The sequence below is a fragment of the Trachurus trachurus genome, assembly GCF_905171665.1.
Source record: "Trachurus trachurus genome assembly, chromosome: 13".
Lineage (NCBI taxonomy): Eukaryota > Metazoa > Chordata > Actinopteri > Carangiformes > Carangidae > Trachurus > Trachurus trachurus.
In genome coordinates this window covers 13,047,715-13,069,998 of record NC_139892.1, presented here as the reverse complement: position 1 = coordinate 13,069,998, position 22,284 = coordinate 13,047,715, and the positions used below count along the sequence as shown (strand labels likewise).

General features: G+C 40.2%; 1 protein-coding gene across 1 annotated transcript in view; it reads right to left on the bottom strand.

Moving 5' to 3' along the window:
- The window catches only part of LOC310996421 (solute carrier family 12 member 9), a gene marked incomplete at its 5' end in the record, with an annotated part of 89,697 nt that overhangs the window by 65,915 nt on the left and 1,498 nt on the right, over window positions 1-22,284 (bottom strand). The window contains 5 exons of the mRNA XM_083985813.1: window positions 7,289-7,400; window positions 7,609-7,716; window positions 13,790-14,116; window positions 14,966-15,103; window positions 16,218-16,352. Coding sequence (XP_083841939.1) covers window positions 7,289-7,400; window positions 7,609-7,716; window positions 13,790-14,116; window positions 14,966-15,103; window positions 16,218-16,352 — 820 coding nt within the window. The remainder of the gene's footprint in view (window positions 1-7,288; window positions 7,401-7,608; window positions 7,717-13,789; window positions 14,117-14,965; window positions 15,104-16,217; window positions 16,353-22,284) is intronic.

Genomic DNA, 22,284 nt, shown 5'->3' with positions numbered 1-22,284 from the left:
CCACTTTGCTATTCAGAATTATGCAGAACTACAATTAGCCCACGGTGGCTTATGAGCCTTATGTAAAGGTTAGTTTGTCACTTTAAATCTTGCTTTTAAAAAAAAAAATATATATATATATATATATATATATATGAAGGGAGCACGGTTGGTTGGGAGGAGAGCGGGACTGCCACCCTTTGGACAACTCAGGCAACTACAAGGGGATTTTCATTTTATTAAAGCATCCATAGAAAACTACAGTATGTAAAGATCCTTCAGGAAACAGCTGGTACCGGTATAATCATATAAAATAAACTAATCCTGCTGCAGCATTCAACTACTAACTCTTGATTTTAACCCAGGAAACAGATTAATTAACTAATATATTCACTAAAAACTGTTTAAACTCACCTGAGGAGGTTTATTCATGTGACACTGTTCTGTCTTTATCCTGATATAAAAAGCATTGATACATGAACATCTGAAGCTACAATCAGGATCTATTCATAAGCCATAACTAGCGATTATTATAATTATTCTCATCATTATTATTTCCCTGTTGCTGCCATGACAACAGAGCAATCTCTGTCCCCTCTGATGACGACGACCATGAGATCGGTTAAAACAGTTTAAATGCTTGATAGTGAGTGATGTGAACATGTGTATTCACAGTGACCCTGCCTGTGTGTGTGTGTATGTGTATGTGTGTGTGTGCGTGTGTGTGTGTGTGTGTGTGTGGACGGTGCTGAGGTGTGGGGGGGGGTTCCCCAGCGTAATGTGACAGGTGACTTTAATAGAAGGCGTCATATTTTAATCTGTGATAACACGGTTACAACTCGCCTGTCAGTGTGATTCAATGACAAGAGACCTGAGAGAGTCACTCTGGAGTGTGTGTGTGTGTGTTTAGTGTGTGAGGTAAACAAAGTGTGTTTGGGTTTCTCCTTTATAGGAAAATAAACACAGTATTTGTGCTCTTGTTATTTTTATGTTTCTTTTGGTAACACTTTACTTGACGCCTATCTCTATAACACATTATAACCATACTTATAATGAGGTATAATGCAGTTATAACACTGTATAACTATAGTTATAAACACTCATAAATGATCATAATTCTTTATAACAATAATCATAACACACTATAAAGCATTTTATTATGACTTATAAGGTCAGGTATTATAGTACGTTTACGTTATAATTGTTAGTAACTGGCTGACAATGCCCACATTTATAATGCATTATACATATAGTTAGAATGTGTTATAATTGGCTTATAAACGTGTATAACTATCATTATAAACACTCATTAATTATCATAAGGCTTTATAACAATAAGCATAGCACATTATAGGTGCATTACAGTGCAATATGGGATTGTGCATTTGGTGAATTGAATGTGTGGTTGTGTGTTTGTTTTGTTTTATTTCTTTATTAACATTATTCATTCTAGATATTTTTTATGCTCCTTTACTGTCTCTTTTTTTTATTTATCGTGATGGTTGCACCGTCTGGTTTGGCATTTTACATTTCATTGTACATGATGTAGTGACAATAAAGCATATTCAATTCTATTCTTTTTTGAATGTGCTTAATAAGTAAAGTTTTGATTTTGATTTGCTTTCATAACAGGTGACCAATCTCTCTCCCCCTCCTGGTTGTTTCCAGACCGATTTGCACTTGGAAAATAGATGTTAGTTGAATTCTTCGGTGCCGTGATTAATGTCGCTCTTTTTCAAATTTTATCTTACAAGAAATCGATAAAGTTTTATGACGCACTTTAGGTATTGTTGGTAATATTTTTTGTAGTTGTTTTTGGGTTTTTTGTTTTGTTTTTCCCTTGTGAGCTGCAGCAGCACAAACAGGTGACTGAACCCAGAAGCTTCAGGTTCCTCTATCGGACATTAAACCTGATCATTGTTCACCACAGAGAGGACGTGACGTCACTATCGGTCCTACTTCTTCATCTCCTGATAACTTTCCTCCGCTGTGCACAACAGAGCATTGTGTTCACCGTGGGGAAGTGAGAGCAGTAAAGTCCCGTCGTCACAAAGACAAAGAGAAGCAATAAAAATTCTGCTTAACTATGTCAGAGTTGGAGGTGAGAAACACGCAGGAAACTACGCAATCACAACAAACCTCTGTTTCCTCATTTGAACCAGTATTCAAATCAGCATTATCTGGACCAATATGAGAATGACCAGAGACGAGCGAGCGCACAGAAAAAGGAAAACACCCTCTAGCTGACAATTTTCCCCCCGCGCTTCCGAGAAACGATCATATTCCATTAGTTCTTCTGTGCCGAGATAACGCCGATATCAGCCCCGTTCTGGTCAGCCTCAATAAACCAAACAACCCCCGAGCCAACGGGAGATAAGACAAGGAGCGATGTTCCGGCCACGAAAGCAATAAAACGGGATTTTACACCTCATCTGCGCTTCAATCTCCTTCTGTATTTCATAACCAAACAATGTGAGGGAGTCGGCGTTTCTTATTCCACACCAACACCAACACACCTCCTGCTGCTGCTGCTGCTGCTGCTGCTGCCACAACAACTGTTTACACTTTGTCTGCGTGTGCAACAACATGTTCAATCATGTGACCAGAGCGGCATGCAAACACACATAAGCTTTCAATACACAACGCACACATGCAACGTCACTGCTGGTATCAGTGAAACAACGTCCATTGACAAACTTGTTAAATATGGAGTAAAGGCATGTAGATGTAGTAGGTATGTAGTTCACACACACACACACGCATCATGTGAGTCATGTGTCCAGATAACATTTGTTTGCAGCTTCGCTTCGACACCAGAACGTAACGTAGATCAAGAGTAGATTTACTGAACTGATCTTATCACGATTCACAAGGTCCAGATTCGATTCGATATTAGATAGATAGATATAGATAGATACAAACAAATACGAAAAGACAGAGAAGGAAAAAAACAAAACAAAACAAACAATTAATTCATTTGGAGATTATCAGTTTTAATACCAAGTTGCTTGGTTATAAAAAGAGATTTTCACAAAACTAATGTTGCAAGTTCAAGTTGTAGAAAGATGGAACTCTTTAACCTGGTGTATTATTAAAAATATTCATGTTTATATTTAATTGACCGAAAAAACACAAGTTACATGAATGTACATTTATTTAAAATGACGCACTCCAGAAGTCGAACAGTGCAATAGTGTACATTAAAAGATCAATCAAAGGATCTTATGAATCGATATCAGATCTTTCAAATGAAGATCGCTACAAATCGGAAAATCCATTTTGGTATCACTTTATAATAAGTATAATAAGTACTATCATAAGTACACACTAATAAGCATTAGTTAAGCATTAAATACTGGATTCATCATTTATAACGCATGAATACTCATTGGTATGTAGTTTATAAACACAGTTAGTGCTTATCAATGATGAGTAAAACATGTTTTAACTGTGTTTATAAACTACATACTAATGAGTATTCGTGTGTTATAAATGAAGAATTCAGTATTTATTAATGCTGAACTAATGCTTAATAGTGTGAACTTACTAAAGTGTTACCAACCATTTTTAAAACCCAGCCCTAAGAGCAACACACACAGCAGCGGCAATTTGCTGCCTCATCTCAATGGACTATAAAACCTACCCTGTGTGTTTTAATGGGATAAAACCAACCATATGGACACACATCTGCTTCTTTACTGTACAATATATCATCTATGTATAGCAGTGGTTCCTCATCTCTTTACAGCCCTGATCATCATCATCATCATCGACACCACTTATCATATTTGACCTTATTTCTAAACAGTATGTCCCTTAAAACTTGTGATTATATCAAATAATCACGTACTTTGACTTCAAACAATCAATTCCAAGTACCCTGTATTACTGTTTGCTTACTATTTCAGCACTGGTAGCTAACCTTTATCCCATTACATGTAATTATCTATTATATACAGTATATCCTTGTTTTGTTTGCACTCTAAATGTGTTTTGCATGTTTATTGTGTGTTGTTATTTACATTTTCTACAGACCTCATGTCGTTTTTTTTTATCTATTTACGCACCGTTCAGTGGCTGCTGCAATTCGTCATGCACCTACCGGCATGTATGATGATGACTATAAAGGATTTCTGAATCTGATCCTGAATCTACAGTATTTATGTCAAAATAACATGTAACTTGTTTTCTTGCTGTGTTGTATTGTGGGTATTTTTTTTCTGATAAATAAGGAAAAAGTCCAGGCTCTGTGGCGTGTCCCCGTCTCTGAATCACAGCTTCCTGTGTCCACATGTGTGATATCCAGGTCCCACTGCATCCACATGTGTGAACAAGGCCCTACACACAGACACACAGGTCATGTGAGTGACCTGGTGGCCTCCATGTTGGGTCATGTGGTTGCTGACTGAACATCTGCCTTTATTGATGACTAAATAGCTGTGTCCTTAAAGGGATACTTCACCCAAAATCGATAATTCAACATTCATATACTCACCGTCACGCCAAGGAAGGGTTCGGAGAACTTTCAGAGTCATCAAAACGCTTTAGGAGTTCCAGGGGGGGTCCGGATGGCAATGGATTTACATATAATGGTGGCGAATTGTGCTCACTTTTGAATCATCCAAAACACACACCACTCCATACTGCTCGTCCATACTGACCCAAGTGTCCTGAAGCCGCCACATGGAAAAGTTGTTCAGAAAAAAAAAATGTGATCTCTGTTTTTAGCCTTGTTGTAGCAGTAGCTCCCAGTGGCTGCGCAAGATTTGCTGCGAGATGTTGTTCTGTGTTTACATCAAACATCCAATGCTTTACAATGACGAATGAACATCTCGCAGCAAATCTCAGAGCCACTAGGAACTACTGCTACAACAAGGCTAAAAACAGAGATCAAATACATTTTTTAACGACCAACTTTTTCATGTGGCAGCTTCAGGACACTTGGGTCAGTACGGACGAGCAGTATGGAGGTATCTGGATGTTTCATAGTGTGTGTTTTGGACGATTCAAAAGTGAACTCTATCTGCCGCCATTATATGAAAACCTGTTGCCAGCCGGTCCCCCCCTGGAACTCCTAAAGCGTTTTGATGACTCTGAATGTTCTCCAAACCCTTCCTTGGCATGACGGTGAGTAGATGATTGGTGAATTATTGATTTTGGGTGAAGTATCCCTTTAACATAAAGGTCATTTTCTGTGGCTGACGTGTTGTGTATATGTACGTAAATTCACTGGTATAATGCTCGAGTAATGTGTGATTGCAGGGGGGAGAGATGGAGCACTGCAGAGGAGCAGAAAGTGCGTTATACGGTGTCTCTTATCAGTGAGAGTGAGTGTGGTAGGCGGACACCGGGAGGACAGCGTGGCAGGGTAAATGATGGCACTATTGATCTCCGATGCTCTTTTATAGCCCTGTCATGTCAGTTTAGCACCTTGGCAACACTCGCTTTAGAGCTGCATCAATACCGAACTCTGGCACTCAGCAAAAGACAGATAGAAGAAGAGGCAGACAGATAGAGGCACAGAGAGAGAGAGAGAGAGAGGGAGGGAGACAAATAAATAGAAAGAAGTAAATACCAACTGCAACATCAAGGACCTCAGGGTTTACAGCCCCAGACTCAAGAGTGAGGCGAGGACACAGGCACCACTATCTGGCTGTTAGCTGCATGCTAACACCTGAGACAAAGATCACTTCACCTTCTTTTTTTGGGGTCGGCAACTAAACTTAAAATTAAACTATAGCTGAAGGGACTTTTTCAGTGAACTCTCCTTTAACAGCTCACAAACAGAGCAGCAGCTCAACACCACCAACAACACAAAACCAGGAAATAAGGAACTAAAATGAGAGGAAGTTTTAAATCTAATTTGCTAAATGCTAATTTTATGCCAACACTGATCCAAATAAAACAGATTGAAAAAGTGTGTGAGAAAGTGTTAGCTTCCTGTAACCTAACCTCTGATCTACTGAGGACTCCAGTCATTTTGTGGTGTCACTGTGAGTTTGTCTGTTTGCTACTCATTAAACCTGATGTTAAAATAAACATATTGATTACAGTGCAACATTATTTTTTGCTTCATGAGGTTTGATCAGCTCCAACTTAAAGTCTTAAGAAAAGTTATTCATAGGTTTCAAAGGGGAGGGTCGCTTATCAGACCAATGGGCTCTATGATCAATTTAATGATTGTATGTCTGTCAGTGCAAACAATGAAATACAATTAAAACATTAAAGGGATAGTTCAGTTTTTTTGAAGTGCGATTGTATGAGGTACAAATGACTACTAAGCATAATATCTGCAGTAGAAAGGTCTCTACTGGTTGTTGCTCTTCACTCAGAGGAAAAAAGACATGACCACGTGTCAGATTTCCCAAATGTAGTTACTTCATCTGACATCAGCACATAACAACGTTATTGTTTCAAATGTCTGCATCACAGCTGTAACATCTGGATCAACGTTTAGTTAAGATTTGTGAGCTTGATGCAAAAGCTAAGTTTAGTGTGTTTGGATTCAGCCACTGTTAATTTCTAAGAAACTTCTGGTGTAATATATTTAACTGGTTTTCTTGACAGTATGGAAATAACATTCAGTCAGACTGCATCATGCATGCTTAATACATTTAGTAAGCATGCTTTAAAAAGGCGAGTAAGTGAGATCTTAAACTCATGATCTATACCTCATCTGTACCTCCACTCTGTCTAAGCTTAATATCTGGTTCCTCCAGCCATTTTGTTTTGTCTTTTTCCTTTTTGTTTTCTGCTTGTTTTCCTCTTTAACTCTGTTTTTCCCCCTCGTTTGGTTATGTATAATTATTTTGGTGGACGAGGGCCGTCTTCAACTCCTTGTCTCTGTTTGTAAAACTGTTTAAATGGTTGCTCTGCCAAAATCATAAAAGAAATAGTCAAAAAATAAAGAAATATGCTGAGCTTTCATACATGCTCTCAGTGGCAGTGTTCCCATTGTTTGGCCTATACTGTATATCAATTAACTGACACCTGGCGCACTCACTTGGAATAAATGGTTTAGTAATCGGGTTCCACTGATGCTCCAATTCTGTTTGGTGAAGCAGAAAATGAACCCTGGTTGCCTTATCTGACCGCCACTAACTACCGGATTTCATCGGCTGAAAAACAAAACAAACATGCTAACATCTTTTTCTACGGCGCTGCACTTCTGCTCTTATCAACGGCCCCGGTTTAATGAACAGGATCTGAACCGATTTATGTGCAATTACAAGCCGGTTTAGTGTCCTGTGCTTGTTTGGTAGATGTAGGTTTGTGTGTTATTGTTTGTGTGTGTGTGTGTGTGACTGACCGGTCGCAGGAGCAGGCCACCAGCACACTGAGCAAGTTGTAGATGATGAAGGTGAAGATGACGGCGGTGATGGTGCCGCGGGGGATGGAATAGCTGGGATTTTTCAGGTCACCTGGAGGACAGACAGGTTTTACTCTGCGCTCACACACATACACACACACATATCACACACACACACACACACACACACACACACACACACACACACACACACACACACACACACACACACACACACACACACACACACACACACACACACACACACACACACACACACACACACACACACATAAACGAACAACCCTGCTTCCCCTCACCTGACATGTTGGAACCAGCCATGATGCCGGTGCAGCCATTAAACATCACAGCGAAAACGGTGGCAAAGGTCATCATATTTCCCGTTGTGTAATCCAAGGTGTAGTCAGCTGTGGTTGAGAGGAGATGACAGTTAATACCTGTTGTGGTTGTGCGTCTATTGTTGAGCGTCATTAGGTCTTGTCTGTCATTCTCAGTCTCTTCTGAACCCGCTCGCCTCCAAACTTTGCGTTTAAACCGTTCTCTTCAACTCTACTCGATCTCCTGATGCTGCATTTATTTGTAGAAAAAGAAAAAACATCCATTTCACAGTTGAGGGTTGTGACAGATCCACTGTTTCCTCTGTTTCCATCTGATATTTTACACACACACACACACACACACACACACACACACACACACACACACACACACACACACACACACACACACACACACACACACACACACACACACACACACACACACACACACACCTCTGAATGTGCACTATTAGAGATACATATACGGATCATGACTAACGCTTTAGCTTGAGCTCAAAACAAAAACACAATCTCCTTGCTCATAAGATGCAGTAGCATTTCACCTGGGGGAATTCCAGCAACAAGAAAACTCATTAAGACTACTGTGCTTTATTGATTAAGGTGTGAAGGTAAACAAAGAGTGTGACTGAACAGCTAATATTACAGCTGCAGCCATATTTGTTAAAAAAGAAAAAAAGAAAGAAAAAAAACACTTGATATAACAGTTTGGGGAAATTAAACAAACATGTAAAAGTGACGGAGTGAGAAGCAGAGCGGCGCTGCCACTCCACTCTCTGCACAATGTGTTCATTGAAAATCATAATTTAATATGTCTGTGTGTGTGTTTGCATTCTGTTTCATTAGATCTCTGGATAATCCGAGGCTTGTTGTGTGTAATAGTTATCACGTGTGCCTGGGCGCGTGCCCAAGGTGCAGCAATTAGCTTAGTAGTAATCATGTGTTTGGATGTAATTCCCTGGAAACGAAGCCGAGCGCCTGCTTAGCTTTTTCCGTGGAGAACGAGGGGACATCTGGTTACACATCAGTCAAAACTACTGTCCTCTGCCAGTTTTGTGTTATGTGATTATGTATTTATGAAAAAATTAAACATCGGAGCCTCTGGTTTTATTCCCATTAGAGCTAATTTCTGCTTCGTTAATGGGTGGGAAGCCAGTGAGGGATCATGTCCACTGCACTAGAGACACCTACTATTTTTTAAAGCATTTTGGGTTAAGTATACTTATTTTCTATCTCAAATGAGAAGTTTGATACCTTTATCATGGATATACAGTTAATATAAAGTTATTACCAGCAGCCAGTTAGCTTAGCTTAGTTTAGCATAAAGACAGGGAATAAGGGGAAACCACTAGCCTAGCTTTGTCCAAAGGCAACCACATCTGTATGAATGCAGTAAAAAGTGCATGTCCACTAAAACTGTCCTTCAGGACAATGAAGTTCTTCTTAGTCTAGATCTTAATCAACGTTTTGTTAATTGTGTGTAAGACGTGAAGCATAAAAACTGAAATTATGTGATTTTATGGGAGTTTATGAGCAGGACTGTTCATATATACTGTAAAGACTGCAGAAAGACACATCTGGTCCTCTGCATTTACAGAAGTCTTACTGTAGTTGTGTAGTGAATATTAGTGAAGCCAGTCTTAAACTTAGCTCATTGACACACCGGATCAAGTGACAAATCACTCATCAGTAACTCTAGTATAATCATTTTTAACGCTTGTTGCAGTGTAGTCAATCAAGATAATTCATGAAAAAATACATTTCACATCTCTGTTGACCTCTCTGTGACACTATAGTAATGTAAAGGCTTTTATTATGTTTCTGAAATGCTTTGTAGAGTTAAAGAGCTTAACTTGAGGCTAAATCACATCAAAGTCTGAGTTTGTGCATTAATTTGGTCACAGAAAGTTATTATTATTACGAAATGTAGTCATCAAACTGATCAATATTGTATGATGTATTTACTCTTTCTCTTCATGTTACACTGAGGTGAATCGGCTGGTTTTACTCAAACCTTTTTATGTCAGGACTGATTTGTATTTACACAGAAAGCCGTGGCTGTGACTGGAGTAATAAGAGACGACACACCCATAAGTGTCGACCTTTGTCTTATGATTTACGTTAGTCACACTCACCCTTCTATACCGTAGTTTATATAAGTCTGTGATTTACCTTAGGTCAACATCTCTTTATCTTGTGATCCTCATCACATCTGCTTTTCTTTCACCCAAACCCAAATAGAAACTTTGACTATTTTATAATTAAAGTATGAACTCAAAAGTCGAACAGAGATATGAAAACTTTATATACCTTAGACTGTAATAATATAGTAATTATTGTATATTTGCCACCAAAGTAGTAGTATAGCCTTTATTGTCATTGCAAAAGCAAAATGCAATGAAATTTGCATAAATCCAAGCAAAATGTAGTATTTTATAAATATACTAATCATAAATTATACTGAACTAAACCGATTCAACTGAGTAAAGGAAACCAAACCACCTCCTTCTTCATTTAACCTAGTGTTGAGTCGATAAAAGTCTTATCAGTAATAACAGATAATTTATTACTCTCACTAATTACTAGGGATGCACCGATACCACTTTTTTTCAAACCGATACGATACCGATATTTGGATCTGAGTACTTGCCGATACCGAGTACCGATGCCGATCCTTCTACCACAACAAAAAAACAAACGATTAGGCAAAATGCAATGAATTGGAAGACAAGTTTTATTTTCTTCTCTGCTTGTTACAACAAATAATGATAAATATGAGTAAATGACTGTAAAACTTTTCACATTTCAAGTGAAAATAAACATTTTTCTGTGAAATTATTGCAGTTTCCTCATTTGAATCAAACAAAATTATCAATTGGCACTGTCTTCAGCTTTTAGATTGAGAAAACATGAATTAACCTATTGCAGTGTCCACATTTGAATCAAACAAAATATCATGTAACTATTTGGCACTGTCTTCGGCTTTTACAAAACATGAATTAACCTATTGCAGTGTCCACATTTGAATCAAACAAAATATCAATTGACTATTTGGCACTGTCTTAAGCTTTTAGATTGACAAAACATGAATTAACCTATTGCAGTGTCCACATTTGAATCAAACAAAATGTCATGTAACTATTTGGCACTGTCTTCAGCTTTTAGATTAACAAAACATGAATTAACCTATTGCAGTGTCCACATTTGAATCAAACAAAATATCATGTAACTATTTGGCACTGTCTTCAGCTTTTACAAAACATGAATTAACCTATTGCAGAGTTAAACTTCAGTCAGAATGCAATGGTGTGGTCTTTGAACTAAGCTTCTTTTGAGAAAGTGAGAGGCAGATTCTTTTTGATGAACAGAATCATCTCTGCATGATCAGCTGTGAGCCTGTTTCTGCTTTCACTCACAATGTGTGACACTGAGCTGAACAACCTTTCACTGTCAACACTAGTGCAAGGTGCTGAAAGGTATCTGCCCGCCAGTTTAGCCAGAGTTGGGAAGCGCACTTTATTAACCACCCAGTATTGTAGTGGTTTGTCTTCCCGTGAAATCACGGCCTCTCCAAGATATGTCTCTACTTGTACACTTGAACCTACTGCAGCTGTGCCCACTGATGCTGATGCCTGCTCATCTGCAATTTCATCAAATATGCTGTCTAGACTGCTGGTGGTCTGGTCCATGCGTGGTTTTCTTGAAGGTGGTTCATTCAGGTCATGGTCCTCCTGCTCGTCCAGTTCTCCAGGCAACCTCAGCAGCTCAAGTTTCAGCACCTCTTTGGCATGTGCAGCAGTGGTAGCATTGGAGAAAAAACGATTTTTGTACCTAAAACAGAGAAAGAAAAAAAAGAAGTTGAAAATAGCATGCTTGCTATTTTAGCACAGTCACAGTTACAGTCACCCAGTTGCACACACACACACACACACACACACACACACAGTCGCAGTTACAATCACACATAGTCACACACAGTTACACACACACACAGTCACAATCACACAGTCACAGTTACACACACACAGTCACAGTCACACACACACTTACAATCACACATAGTCACACACAGTTACACACATCAGTTACACACACAGTCACAGTTACACACACACAGTCACACACATCACAGTTACAATCACACATAGTCACACACAGTTACACACATCACAGTTACACACACAGTCACAGTTACACACACACAGTCACACACATCACAGTTACAATCACACATAGTCACACACAGTTACACACATCACAGTTACACACACAGTCACAGTTACACACACACAGTCACACACATCACAGTTACAATCACACTAGTCACACACAGTTACACACATCACAGTTACACACACACAGTCACACACATCACAGTTAAAATCACATACAGTCACACACAGTTACTGTCACACTCACCTGGGATGGAGCAGCGTTGCGATGCTGTAGAGTGGGTTTGCCTCCACATCAGTGAATCGCTTCCTGACAGCTGCAGCCAAGGTTCCCTTCATCGCTTTGACCCCATGGTCTTCGTCAGTCTCCCTTGTTAGAAATCTGTGCAGCACAGTGACTGCTGGAATGACGTCTGCAGCCATGGCATCTGAAGAGCTAACTTTCCGAGTTAACTCCTCGAATGGACCCAGGACAGAGAGCACCTTCTCCAGCAGAACCCACTGGTGACCCGTCAGAGTGTCAGGGAGTCCGTATTCAGACACGTATATTCCCAGAGCCCGTTTCTGCTCAATCAAGGACTGGATCATGTAAAACGTGCTGTTCCAGCGGGTCTGTACGTCCTGCTGGAGCCGCTTAGCAGGCTGGTTGATCTCTAACTGAATGTCCTCGAGCCGGGAGTAGGCCAGAGCAGAATGTTTAAAATGGCCAACAATTTTGCGGCCGACAGCCACCGCATCAGTAACACTTCTCTGTGACAGAAGGCCCTCGTGAACGACCAGCTGGAGAGTGTGAGCTGTACAAGGTAGGCTGGGCAGCTCAGCATCACTCATGGCTTTTATCATATTCCTTGCGTTGTCTCGGAGCACTGCGTGGACGGACGTCTTCGGAATGTTCCAGGTCTGGAGCATGCTATCGAAAGCACCTGCGATGCTCTGGCTGGTGTGCGAGCCCCGGAATGACTTTGCATGTAGTGTGACGTGATGACGAATGAACTCCTCGTCTAGCCACTGCGCCGTTAAGCTGAGCAGTGACATCGGACACACACTGCTTGTCCAAATGTCAGTAGTGAAACTTAAGGCTGAAGCCTTATTCACCTGGTTGCGAACTTTTTTTTTCACATCCTCAAAAAGTTTTGGCACCATAACATCCGTGATGTAGGGGCGACTGGGGATCTCATACCGTGGCTCGAGTGTGCTGAGAAGACGGCGAAATCCTACATTGTCCACAACCGACAGTGGCTGGTCATCCAGAGCAATAAAATGAGTCAGAGCCTCTGTAATTTTAACAGCCCGTGGGTTTTCTCTTGACATTTTTTCTCGCTTTTCCAAAACCTGAGTTAAAGTTGGTTGTTGCGGTTTCGCATTAGCCTTAGCAAACTCGGTATACTCAGGGTGATGATGTGTCCTCAGATGTTTTATCAAATTGCTCGTATTGAACGACGTACTCTCCTTTCCTCCCCTGGAGACCTTACCAGCACACAGTTTGCATTCCGCCTTGCTTCTGTCATCTTCGCATATTTTGAAATGAGCCCAGACTGCCGACATGGTGCTAATTAACCGCAGCCGCCAGTTTTTTTTTTTTTCAACCGCCAGTCTCACTCCTCGCCTAACCACGCTGTTTCTGATTAGCTCGATGTCTCCCCCTAGCCGCCAATCTAAAAAAATACAACAAAGATGCAAAGCCACCCTCTGATCGCGGTCTTCATGCAGAGTAATTGCATGCACTGGTATCGGTTCTTGGTATCGATAAACTTTAGCGAGTACGAGTACAAGTATATTACAACAGTATCGACCCGATACCCGATGCCAGTATCGGTATCGGTGCATCCCTACTAATTACAGTCTTGAGTTTGACTTGTATTGTGTCGTCACCTGATAAAATAAAAGGCTAAAGTGCAGTAAAGATAAAAAAGCAGCTTCAAACATGCTTCCTGTGACCGTTCGCTCCACTTCCTCCTCCTCCGTCTTACCCCACAGGTTCCCGAGCAGCGTGTCCAGCTTGAAGCCGGTGAAGTTGGCGGTGGTGGGCAGCACCGGCCCGGTCCCGTTCACCCCGGGGTTGACGCCGTTGGTGTTGGGCAGGTTGATGGTGCGAGGCCACACGGCGAAGAAGCTGACGAAGATGGTGCCCAGTACGAACATGACCACCAGGAAGATGATGAAGGTGGCCTTGGCGTAGAGGTGGGCGCCCACCATGCACACCAGCAGGCACAGCAGCGCCACGAAGGTGCCGTAGAGCAGAGACCACCAGTAGCCCGACGGCAGCACCTGGTAGGAGGAAGTGGCCAAGGTCCCATCTAGGAGGTCATGAGGGGGAAAAGATAAAGATGAGTTCATGTTTATTAAAGGGATAGTTCAACATGTTTGGCAAATTGGCCCATTGCCATAATCCCTATAGTCACAGCAGTAGGTTCGTTACCTTTAATTGTCAGTGCAAGCTATTTTTAGAACGGCGGAGCAGAGCTGTGAGCTGCTCAGAGCTACGCTACGGAGGCTAATGGGATTTCTTGGTTTCCCTCATCAAACTCATCAAATACACAATCCAACAACTCCAAAACGCTCTGGTGGACAAGTTGTGACCTGCAAATTCACCACACTATGAAATAATAACAGGACGTTATGAGTTGTTGTAGAGGTAAATTCATGCAAAACCGATGATTCCATTGGGGGCAGTTTTTCAGCAAATAGTCTCTGCATTTACCTCCAAAACAACTCTGTCTCGTAACGTTCCGTTATTATCTCATAGCGTGGTGAATGTGCAGGTCACAACTTGTCCACCAGAGCGTTTTGGAGTTGTTGGATTGTGTATTTGATGAGTTTGATGAACCAAGAAATCCCATTAGCCTCCGTAGCATAGCTCTGAGCAGCTCGCGGCTCTGCTCTGCCGTTCTAAAAACTGCTTGCACCAACAATTAAAGGTAATGAACCTACTGCTATGACTATAGGGATTATGGCAATGGGCCAATTTGCCACAATGTTGAATCCCTTTAATGATTGACAGAAGGACCTGTAACCTTCAATTTCTTGTCTAGAAACTTACTGGAAAAATATTCTCCAAATCTCAAGTTATGACTGTAAAAAGAAGACTGCAACTTTGCCATGGAAACCTGCAGGAATATGTCACAAGCTGTAGAAATCAAACTCACCCTCTGGCACGCCGAAGGTGCCCACGATGGCCTCGACCAGACCGAGCACATACAGAGCGCTGCCGCACACGTTCGCAAAGAAGAACATGATGCCGATGCTGCCACCAAACTCCGGACCGAGCGCTCGGCTGATCATGTCTGAGTGACGTCAAGGCAAAGTGCACTAACGGTGTTTTGTTACACAGACCATGAAAAACAAGGGAGCGTTTCTATTATAATATATAATATCATCTGATCTCACAGAAATCTAACACCACAACACCCAGAAAATATTTGACAAAAAGAGAAAAGTCATTGTGAACAGACATCTTACATCACAGTGAAGGGAATGAGTTTATGGAAAAATCTTAACAAAGAAACCAAAGAATCTAAAAAAAATATTGTTGTTGTTTTTTTAAAGCAGGTAAAGCCAGTATGTTAAGGAAACAAAATGAAATGTTCATTAGGTTTTGCTCTGTTCTGTTTTGTTATTACAGATAAATCATTCTGGTTTTAAATAAACTGTAACCTAAGAGCTAACAGAGGCCTGTGAGTGGCTGCAGCTATTTTCATTTCCATTTTATTAAATTATCTGATCATATCTATATTAATAAATGAATGTCTTGTGAATGAGAGGCAGATTATATTAGATTACTCATTTTACTGCTCTTTTTTTTAATTCAATATTTGAGATTTCAAGTGTGGCCGTTTAATTATTCTGTTTGGTCAATGAATGAATCAGTTAAATGGAAATAAATACAGTACATACAGAAAACTTAATGATTCCTCTTGTCGGTTAGGGATTAAAAGCATTTTAAAGACTATAATGAAGGTTTAAATACAGTTGTAATACCATGACATGCAGGCAGATATACATTAATCTGCCCAGTTTCTCAAGATGATCCATAAATATAAATATCAGACATATGATAATAAAAGATAGTGTCTGATTAAACAGCACTGATTTACCAATTCCCAATCATAAGTATTGATCAGTGTCTTATGGTGAAGTTAATAATTCAATCAGGCTCCACTCAGTCATTCTGACGATGACTCAGTGAAACAAAGACGCTGTTTGTTCGGAGCAGAGAGGAGGAGTGTGTGTGTGGCCCTCTGTCCACATCTTGACCAGCAACGACCTTACTGCTGCTGCACTGACCGTCACGTGACGTTAGAGTGTGTGTGTGTGTGTGTGTGTGTGTGTGTGTGTGTGTGTGTGTGTGTGTGTGTGTGTGTGTGTGTGTGTGTGTGTGTCTGTGAGAGATGAGGATACAATAGGCTCCTCCAGCATCCAGAGCTCCATTGGTGGAAATAGCGCAGACCGACAGCACCGTCATAGAGATGATGAAATAGGCCACGAGGAACATGGCGATGGCTTGGTACAGTCCGGAGTGGCCCACGACGAACCCTACACACACACACACAGACACACACAGAAAGAGACACAGTCATTAACTGACTGGATGCAGGACTTCAAACTTCTACAGAAACATCAGAGAAGCTGAAGAGGGAAGTTAAAAAAAAAAAAAGCCCAAACACATGAAACCAATAATGAATGAAACCAATAATCAGCAGCTAATCAACTCTTTGATGTGAACCACAGGCATTTGAAGACTTATTGGAAACACTGTGCTTGTAGTTTGTTGATTAATAATGTTTCATTTAATAACAGAAAAATATCTCTGGGAATTCTTCAAGAAAAACTCAAAATGAAAGTAACTGTAAGTCGAACCACAACGACAACACACCGACACACACACACACACACACTGCTGAGAGAGAAACTGGAATCACAAGATGAAAATGATTCCAGTTTCTGTTTCATGTCTTCACTGTCTGAGGGATTGTGTCAGAAAATAAACACTTCCTTAAAAAGTTGTGAGAATCAGGAACTGGTGAATCAAAGGAAGGAATAAAAGAATGAAAGTTGTATAAACACGCATGTACAGACGGGTGAGAAATCAAAGAAAGACCAGACAACAGAGACAGAGACTGAGAACAGAAAATCCCAAAATCCATATTATATCCGCCACTAAAGACTAAAGATTTGAGATGAGCAGGTGACAAAATCACCACACGTATTCAAACCACACGGACGCAAATTAAATATGGACAATTTTTGAGTGAGCTGCTAATGCACAGATAAAAAAAGAAAAAAAGAGGAACTACACACAGCCTCAACAACATTTAAATAAACTGCAGACACAAAACGGGGGTGGGGTGTATCAGATGTACAGATTTTAAGGTGCAGAAGAAATAAAAATAACTCCAAAATCTTTTTTTTTTATTTTTTTTATTTCATTTTATTAGGTTGAAGAACTTTGTGTGCACTTACAGTATATTAACTTTAAAGGGATAGTTCAACATTTTGGCAAATTGGCAATACTCCCTATAGTTTCTGTTATTATCTCATAGCGTGGTGAATGTGCAGGTCACAACTTGTCCACCAGAGCGTTTTGGAGTTCTTGGATTGTGTATTTGATGAGTTTGACGAGGGAAACAAACAAATCCCATGAGCCTCCATAGCGTAGCTCTGAGCAGCTCGTGGCTCTGCTCTGCTGTTCTAAAAATAGCTTGCACCGACAATTAAAGGTAACAAACCTACTCCTGAAACTATAGGGATTATGGCAGTTGTTGAACTATTCCTTTAACCATTTAAAAAAGTAATAAGATGTGTGCACCAGATTTAGCAGGAAGCTATTTTCCATCTGTAGGTCTCACGTAAAACATAAAACAAATTCCCACACACAGCATCACGCAACATACAATATCCTGTTATGTATGTTTTAAACAGTACTCCTAATAAACTGTGAATTACAGCGGCAGTGCCTAGCCTAATAAAAACATCAAAACGCCACTGAATAATAGTAGTAGTAAGTTTTTTTTTTTTTTAAAAGGCCATAGATCATATAAAGTGCCTGTATAAAGTAGTGCTATCCAAGTAACAACAGCAAAAAGAAGGAGAGATCGCATACAGAACGGTGCAAGTAGCTAAAATCAGGAACTGATCTATCAAAGAGAAGTGAGAGATAGAAAAAGAAGTGAGAAAAGTGAGAAAAAGAAGAATCTGTGAATGCAGGAAGCAGCTCGCAATACAATGTTGGTTTGAAATGGGTCAAAATTCAAAGATGAATTTGACCCAGATTCTTAGAAATAAGGAAAAAGTGACGTAACATCCATCAGTGTTTTATAGATACTGATCCAGATCTGGACAAGGTTGTTATTGCTGATCCCGGTGGACAAAATTCAGCCAGTACTCATAAAGAAATAAATAAAGAAATAAAGAAATAAAACACTATAACATCTGCAAACTCGTATTTAGTGAATTAAAAGAAGCAAGAGAAATAGTTGAGATGCTGCGACGGGGTCGATTAACATAACTCACATCTCACAACTCCAGCAGCAGAAAGTCATGTGCGTCTAATCAGAGTGTGCGAGGAGATGTCAGAGTCACTACACACCGCGTTAGACACACATTCACCACATCACTGCCACTTTCTTCTCTCAACTGACCGCAACCTTCCACTATATATATATTTATATAAAAATCAATTACTGTGACTAAACGTCTCTTTTTCTTTCTTTTTTTTTCACAATCTGCCTTCACACAGTCACAAGATCTCAGAGCACTGGACCCAGAAACCTCATGAGGGACAAAGAACTGAGTTTATGAATGAAGCAGCACGGTTAACGGTGATTATAAGCACGTTTAAAATGTTTAACATTGAACGTAAAGATATAATCTGATTTAACAAGTGTATAAAGACAGTTTAGTCTTTGTTTTATCCTCACATGTGTGTTTAGGTTGGGTTTTTTTTTTTTCCGAGGCTGGATCATTTCACCAGTTCGGTTTCACATCCACAACGACAGCGAGTGTTATTTCCTGAACAGACGAACACGCAACAGGGTGAGAATAGTCGTCGAAAGCTGCACATACAGACAGCCACTATGTGTGTTCATGTGAGTCTGTGCATATGTGTGTGTGTCCACTGCACAGCAGCTGACATCTCACGAGACTCAGGGGGGGGGAGCAAAGAGAGAGGGAGGGGGGGGGGAGAGAGTGAGAGAGAGTTAGAAAACAAGTCTGAGGTACAAAAGGGACAAAAAAAACACACAAAACTCAAATACCTGTGACTGAGATAACAGACAAGAAGATTAACTCAGGTCTGCTCTGTGTGTGTGTGTGTGTGTGTGTGTGTGTGTGTGTGTGTGTGTGTGTGTGTGTGTTTGTGTGTGTGTGTGTGTGTGTGTGTGTGTGTGTGTGTGTGTGTGTGTGTGTGTGTGTGTGTGTGTGTGTGTGTGTGTGTGTGTTTCGGCTGAGACGGCACAAAAAAGAAAAAAAAAAAGCCTGGATTGCATGACTGGAAGATTATTTGCATCACATTAGCAGATTTTACCCTCTTCACGTGAAGCATATGACTCAGTTCAGCTGCTTTAACCTGAACGTTACACAACGTTACAGGAACCCTTCCTCTAAAAACCAAGACGATCCACTGCAGACCCCGACAATAAGAGGAAGGATTTGACCTCAACTGTACAGACCAGTCACTCACTCAGTCACTTCGAGGAAAATGTTGCACTTTTTTTTCTGTTTTTGTGTTAAAGGGATAGTTCAGCATTTTGGCAAATGGGCCCATTGCCATAATCCCTATAGTCATAGCAGTGTAGGTTTGTTACCTTTAATTGTCGGTGCAAGCTATTTTAGAGCGGCGGAGCAGAGCGGCGAGCTGCTCAGAGCTACGCTACGGCAGCTAATGGGATTTCTTGGTTTCCCTCATCAAACTCATCAAATACACAATCCAACAACTCCAAAACGCTCTGGTGGACAAGTTGTGACCTGCACATTCACCACGCTATGAGATAATAACAGAACGTTACGAGACAGAGTTGTTTTAGAGGTAAATTCAGAGACTGCTTGCTGAAAAACTGTCCCTGAAGGCAACGCGCATCAGCGGTTTTGCATGAATTTATCTCTAAAACAACTCTGTCTGGTAACGTTCTGTTATTATCTCATAGCGTGGTGAATGTGCAGGTCACAACTTGTCCACCAGAGCGTTTTGGAGTTGTTGGATTGTGTCTTTGATGAGTTTGATGAGGGAAACCAAGAAATCAAGTCTTAAGCTCATCCCCGTTCTGCTGTGTTCAAACCTCTGCAGAGATTAGAACAGTTTTGCAAAGAGGAAGTAGGTCGTGCATTAAATTCAAAAGCTACAGAAAGAAAAAAAAAGATTAAATTTTTTTGGGGGGGAGAATTTATCCACTCACACAGGTGGTGTGTGCAAGACTGAGAGAGACTGAAGCTGGTGAGGTAAACATGCTGCTAAATTTAGTTACATGACACAGACTGATGCAGAAACTTTACATTTAATTGGCGATCTAATCTAAGGTATTTCTGTTATGCACACACACACACACATTCATTCATTCATTTTATCCAGACTCGCCAGTCTAATCTGCACGACCTGATGAAGCCACTTGGATAAGGAGCGAAACGTCTTCAAGACAAAAACTAAGTCCAGTTGACTTGATTCAAACCTTTGACCTGGACAAATGAGAATTTACACAGACGTCCAGACTTGGTTTCACATTATTAATAACCACAGGTCATCACGGGGCCTGGATTTAAACGCAGGTGTGTGCGTATGTGAAACCTGAAATGACTTCCTTTTACAAGCCCATCTGTAATTCATCTGTTTCTCAGTCTGACTCAACCCTGTCTTTTTTTTTTTTCCAATGGTTCAATTACAAAGGGAACAAAAGGTGATTCATCATCACATCTGTGTAAATGTTGTTATCAAGCACTGTTTTTCTTTCAAAAAGATCAACTATTAACTTTCACTGGTTCCCTACATGCTTATCCAGGTAGATGAACAAAGTTTACCTTTTTGGCACCATATACATGAATAGGATTTAAAGGGATACTTCACCCAAAATCGATAATTCACCAATTTTCTACTCACCGTCATGCCAAGGAAGGGTTTGGTTTTCACTATACTGTATGTGCATATGACCGAAATAAACTACTAAAATAAAACACATTTATTTGCATGCCAAATTCACCAGTGGCTGCTAAAATCCCCCATAATATACATATCATATGATACAAGTTTTTCCTGAAATGCAAGGAAACGTAGAAACTTAAAATGTTAAGGAGGTGGGTCTAAGTAATTAAATATTACTGATTACTGTTTTGATTATTTATTTCATAAGTAATTCATTATGTTACTAGTTACTTTACTAGTTCACTTGTTACTCCATTGACATTGTCTATCAGGACAGTGGAGCAGGTCGACACTGTATCTCAGGACGGGTACCTACACTACCAGACAGTCAAAGGTTTGGAAACTGTGTTTATTCTTTATTTTTATCACTTTCTACATTGTAGATTCAAACTGAAGACATCAAAACTATGGAGGAACACATATGGAGTTATGTTGTAAACAAAAGGGTTTTATATTTTTGATTTCTCCAAGTATCCACCTTTTGATTTGATGACAGCCTTTTGCACACTCTTGACATTTTGTCATCGGCTTCATGAGGTCGTCACCTGGAACCACTTCCAACCGTCTTGAAGTGAGTTCCCAGAGGAGCTGAGCTCTTGTTGGCTGGTTTAGCCTTCAGCATCTCAGTTGGGTTTAGGTCAGGTGACAGATATATAACACTTTGGGTTTAACCAGAGGCGTTACAACAGGGCGGGCAAACCAGTCAATTGCCTCGGGCCCTAAAGTGGAAGGCGACCCCCTGAGATGGCTGACATTGGTCCATATCAATGACAACATGATGCTGCCAGTGGCTGTATACAATGTTGTTATCAGAGCATACAATAAGTTAGTGCCACAAACGCTAATGTTAATTTCTCCCATTAGCAGTAGAATAACACATTTGATGTCAAATGCTATCATTAATAACATCGATTCTGCTGTCAGTAGATCAGCTTGTCCTGTCCAAACTGTTACAAATTTGAATGTTGATGTTATTATGTATCTTATATCTTATATCTTATATCTTCAATTTAATTTTCTGGTATAAATGTTAACATGAAGCATTGTTACTGCAAAACTGAATCATCAATGGTTTTGGATTACGTTAATTGTAAATTTGTGGGGTGCCTTTTGCCTGGGGGCCTCCAGAGTGTCTAGAAACGCCCCTGGATTTAATCAACACTTTTGTGTAAGGACTCTATATGTGTTCCTTCATAGTTTTGATATATCCAGTATGAATCTACAAATGTAGAAAGTGATTAAAAAAAAAAAAGAATGAATGAGGAGGTGTGTCCAAACTTTTCAGTTTGAGGAGTGGAGTGAACTGGCAATGTTGATAGGTTTCTGGGCCCTGTACCT